This window comes from Trifolium pratense, linkage group LG7, assembly GCF_020283565.1.
Source record: "Trifolium pratense cultivar HEN17-A07 linkage group LG7, ARS_RC_1.1, whole genome shotgun sequence".
NCBI lineage: Eukaryota > Viridiplantae > Streptophyta > Magnoliopsida > Fabales > Fabaceae > Trifolium > Trifolium pratense.
This window is the reverse complement of record NC_060065.1, coordinates 37,927,170-37,932,818: the sequence shown is the minus strand read 5'-3', so window position 1 is coordinate 37,932,818 and position 5,649 is coordinate 37,927,170. Positions and strand designations below refer to the sequence as shown.

Sequence of the window (5,649 nt, the reverse complement as noted above, 5' to 3'; positions counted from 1 at the left end):
TGCATTCTTGAACAAATTAGACGGTTCAGTGAACCAAATACTAAATACTTGATAGTAAGACGGTTCAATGGGCCAACCCACTTGCTACGAAAACCAAAAAAAAAAACTCGTATGTTTATTTGATAAAAGGATAAAAAAAAACAATATGCAGCAGCAGTACAATATTGTTTTGGAGGATAAAATAAAACAATTATTAATTTCTCAAAAGATAATAATAAATTAAAAAATAATTTGAACATATTAAAAATGTGTGATTTCTACCCAAAAAAAAAACATTATAAATTCCTTTCAAAAAAACATTATAAATTCCTTTGAAAAAAAAAATTATAAGGAAATAATAACAGAAAAGAAATCTTATAAAAGGAAAAATACAAAAAGAGGAAAACAATAACGAACTTTTTGGAAATAATAATATTTGAGTCAAAAGCTGAGTAGTATTAAGCAAAACGAAAAATGAATACAAGTCCAACAATACATTTCCATTATGTTACCCGGCCAAACCCGTCACCTTGAGTGTCAAAGTCAAACGGTTGTTCTTCCTTTTCTACTTGAAAATAATTTTTGGTCAGATTTTTCTTACTTTGTATACGAAATTTTCTTAACTCGAAAACCGGAGAGTTAATAATAAAAAAAAATAGTAATAATAATAATAATAAAAACAATACTAAGGTTCCTTTCAATAAAAATAACACAAGGAAGCTTATAAAAGAAAAAACACAAAAAGAAGAAAACAGAAATGAACTTTTTAGGAATAATAATATTTAGTCAATGTACCAAAATAAAAAAAATAAAAAAAATAATTATGAGTCAAAAGGTGGTTACTACACATTAATTGTATATATTTGTTAAATCACGAGAAATTAGATAATCCTTTGAAGCTTGTAACCAAGTGTTTATATAATATAGCTGCAAACCAGGTCAATTTTCTCAATCACATTTTTCTTTCTCTCTCTGCATCATTCTTTGCTACAAAATAGGTAACTACTTACTACACAAACCAATCACTTTCTTACATTTCTCTACTCTCAATGATTCTCATTCTTTAATTTTATATGTACGTTTTTTTTTTACAATAAAGTTCTTGTTAGTTGTTATGTTATGTAGCTCTAGGCCTGCTTTACATAATTACATTATATTATATGATATGATTGATAAATTAATATTTTATATGTTATGTTATAATGTTGTAAAAGTTTATATGTTTTGGTAACAGTTCTTTTTGCAGCATGCCGGCAGAGAGACAAAGATCTCTTTTGAGTTTTCCCATGTTAGTTGTTTTTTCTTAGTAGTAGTATTATTATATAGTAATTTGAATCATAGTAATTTGATTGTTAATTTTGTGCTACAAAAGAAGAGTCAATTGTTTGGAGTTTTTGGTGTCTTTGTGTTGAGTTTGTTTTGTTGGTGTTTTTTGCAGCAAAGATAAGAACAACAACAGAACAAGATCAGAAACAAGTATGGAAGCAAAAGGTGGAGAAGTTAGAAGGCTTCATATAATCTACTTTCTTAGTCACTTAGGTGGTCATGCAGAACATCCTCATCTTATTCGTGTTCTTCATCTTACTCGAAATGGTGTTTATCTTAGAGGTGCAAAATTCATTCAATTTGTTGTTATGTTCTGGCTCTGATTTTTAGTACAGCTGGTTTTTTTCTGTTACTCATAAGTCATAATGTTATTTATTAATGTGTTATGATTATTAGTCTGTTACACATAGTTCTGAACTGCGGTCCACAGCCGCAATAAAAAGGTTTTAGAGGTATCTGCAACGATATCATTATCATAATTATGGCCGCATTTGCCTGCATTTTGCCTTTATATCAAGGTTCAAAGTTGTAACTGCAAATGCGACAGCAGCTGCAATTTAGAACTATGATGTCGCAATTACTTGTTTTTTCTGTTCTTTCTGTTCTGGCTCTGACTTTAGTACATCTTGTTTTCACATCTTCTCTCATAATGTCATTCATAGTGTTATCAAATAGCCGATATAGCGTAGTGGAATTTTAACACACTGTTATTGTTTTGCGATATACAAGTTAGTATAAAGAGTTGTCAAATAGTAGATACTCCCTCCAGTCTCATATATAAGCAAATATTCTTTTTTCAGGTTCATTGATTAACTGATGTATCAGTTAATTAATGAACCTGAAAAAATAATGTTTGCTTATACACGAGACGAGACCAGAGACAGTATAGTGTAGTTGAATTTTAACAAACTGTTATTGTTCTGTGATACGCAATTTAGTACAGAGTCGTCAAATAGCAGCTATAGGTAGTGCGCGCTAGAGGCCTATAGTTGCACCGTGGTAGTACACAAACGTGTAATGTTATTACATTCTGTCAATTACTTATGAGTCTAAAATGACACTTTTTTTTTTCTTTCTTGAAAAGATATTAAGAGATGGCTAGGTGAATTGAGAGGAAAAGACTTGCCTGAATCCTATGCTTGGTCCTACAAAAGGTTGTTGAATCATACATACCCTTCTTAATCTTTACTTTCTTACTTTAGTACATTTTTCTCCACCTCATTTTTTTAACCTTTAACTATATATGTATATCCATAATCAATTTTTGTAACTAACAATTATTATTGAAGTGTAGGAGGTACAAGAGTGGATATGTGTGGCAAGATTTAATGGATGATGACCTTATAACCCCCATTTCTGATAATGAATATGTCCTCAAAGGATCACAAATCCACACTACCCCTTTTGGTATGTACTTTAACATAATCATACATTAAATATATGATTATATAATCCATCACTAATTTCTATGCCTATGTACATTTTTACCTTATTATGTAATTTTTGCTTAGAATGTTAATCAAGAATCATTAAGTTGTACACTTTTTTTTGGCTATTGCAGAAACTCATTCAATTAATTCAGTTAATGAAAAGAAAAATGATACTGATATACTTGCTGAGAAAGTAAAAGTTGAAGAGGACGAACAAAAGCGGCAAAACAAACCGTCTTTATCAGACGAAAAAACTGAAATTCAGAAAGAAACTGATACAAAAAAGAATAATCTAAATCAAGGGTCATCAGAAGTAAGTCAAGATTCATTGGTTTTCAGCTCGGATAGATCATCGGTGACCGATGATGATTCTTGTTCTAAAGTTGAAGAAGAGAAGCTTTTAGGTAATGGAAAAGAAGGTTTGATTGAAAAGAATCATGAGAAGTTTGAAGCTTTCTCACTTCCTTCTTTGTATCATAACTTGATGAGCAAGAAAGGTAAAAAAGTTGGACATAATAACAAAACCGATACTACGCCTCCTGATTCGAGGTTTTCTACTCCGACATCATCAACTTCATCACAATCTCAATCTTCTTTTACTAAAATAAGAAGCAATTCTACAAGAGTTACTAGTGTGTTCAGAAATTGGATTGGTTGTGGAAATGTTGCAACAAATGATGCTGCTTTTCTCTCTATGAATCTTGCTCAAAAAACTCTGTCTAAGGAGACTAACAATGTGACAGAAAAAAGGGGTGAGATTTGTAAGGGGGATAAATTGGGAGGGTCAGCTAGGTGTTTTGGGACTCCTTGGAATTATCATGATCAAAATGAACATTTTGGAGCCAGGTGAGAAATTGTATCATAAATTAAGCTTAGAATACTCATAATCAAGACCCTTTTAAGCATTTTTAAAAAGGGTTTGTGACTGCGATTACGGCCACAATATTGACGTCTTTGTCAATCCAATGCTACCGTGATTTGGTTGCATTAGCAACGTGTGACTATGATATTGTGGCCATAATAGCAGTCACAGACCCTAAGCATGCCTAAAAGGGTCTTTGAGAATCCAATGCTACCATGATTTTGGTTACATTAGCCATATATTACTATGATTATTAGCAAAATTAAATGCAATGACATAACCATGACCAATTTAAATGAAAACATTATTTGGTTGGTGCTTTTGTTGATTTAATTTCCTGTTTCTTTTTACAGAAAAAGCTGTGATGGAGAGGAAATACACAGGGGGAGGAAAAAGCTAAGTGAGTTAATGAGTCAAACTTCTTATAAACCATTTGGTGGACCATTTTGCTCGTAAGTCATTGAACATGAAACTTTAGTACTATAATATCAATTGTTAGCATTTCAACAATATCTAATGAGAAAACAACATGAAATATATTTTATAGCACACAAGTTGAATATCAATAATGTTGATCTACCAAACATTGATATAGACATCATACATGATACACGACACTATGACATGCAGACACCAATATTAATTTGAGAAAATGAAAGTAATTTAATGTAAATAAAATAGGTATTTGGATTATGTGCAATCACTGACTGCGTGCAATCGTGCGGTCATGGATTTCTGACCTTGATCAGACAGTCCATAATAAAGAATATTTAGATTTTATAAAATGTAAAGTTTCAGTGATAAAATTTTAGACTGTCCAATCAAGATTTAACTCGGTCGGACAATCAGAGAGTCGTGACTACACGACTGCATGCAGTCGGTGACTGCACATAATCCAAAACATGTAAATAGACGTATCGTGTCTATGTCTATTTCAGACATAAACATATATCGGACAGAGACACTTATCGAACACTCCTTAATCTAAAACATTGAAGCTACATAGGTGTTGACTAGTATGTTTGGTAAGTAGGTTTGGTAAGTAACACAAAATTAAAAATATATGACTTATGTCCTAAAACTACAAGTCTACAACTGGCAAAGTTTCAACTAGAAAAGCCAATAGGGTCAAGATTCTACTAGCGTGACTATTATATATTGTCAAAAATTAAAATAATGTTTTTTCTCTAAAAGAAATATAAACTATAAGTTGACATTGATTGCTAGATTATGATGTTTACCAACTATTGGCTGCATGGGCTAGTATATTAATATTACTTAATAGCTAAATATATCTTGCAACTTTATAGGCCCATATTTATAATTACACATTAAATTTTGTGTAATTAATTGTGATTATGAAAGATAAGACCATAAATAGAAGTTGATGATGCATGCAGGCAATGTGGGAAATCATTCAAGCCAGAGAAAATGCACAAACACATGAAATCTTGTAAAGGAATGAAAAGCATGGGAACTTCAACTATTGCTGAGGAATCAACAAAGCTTCAAAGATCAACTTCATCATGTAAAGATTACCTTTTGCAAAATTAATAAATGTGGATGATGATTCCTTTTGATTTCGCATTAGAAGAAGCATTTTGTTTTTAAGTCTTGATGTAGCTTCTCACTTTGTTTCTTGAACTTTATAAATATTCAGTTTGTCTCACTTTGTTTCTTTTTTAAGTCTTTGATGTGAAAAAATAATTTACTGCCGACGAATTATGATTACTCCTAAAATGATGAAGTACTTGTTCCGGATCTGGATACACACTAGTACCGGATACGCTTACCGTCCTTGTTGGGTAATATGTATATATTTTTATTTAGTTGATTCGGGTTGGATCGGTGGTGGATACGACCAAAATGTGCAGGTAATGAAAAAATAGCATGAAATGTTTTAATTTTTAATTATATTTTAATTATTTCTCACTTTTCATGAAAATAGTGAAGACAATGAAAAAATTCACTACAAAATACTAATTATTTTGATATTCTTTACCTGTACCTTAGATTTTTAAAATATCTCATATCGGGGTACTCGTACCTAGG

The 5,649-nt window shown here is 31.1% G+C and overlaps 1 protein-coding gene across 1 annotated transcript; it reads left to right on the top strand.

Annotated features, from left to right (window-relative positions):
• The first annotated feature begins 1,403 nt into the window (after positions 1-1,403).
• On the top strand, positions 1,404-5,280 carry LOC123898770 (protein SOSEKI 1). Its single transcript, XM_045949784.1, has 6 exons — positions 1,404-1,587; positions 2,390-2,459; positions 2,600-2,712; positions 2,867-3,581; positions 3,951-4,049; positions 4,998-5,280. The coding sequence occupies exons 1-6, from the start codon at positions 1,458-1,460 to the stop codon at positions 5,149-5,151; spliced, it is 1,281 nt and encodes a 426-aa protein (XP_045805740.1). The 5' UTR covers positions 1,404-1,457; the 3' UTR covers positions 5,152-5,280.
• Positions 5,281-5,649: the final 369 nt, after the last annotated feature.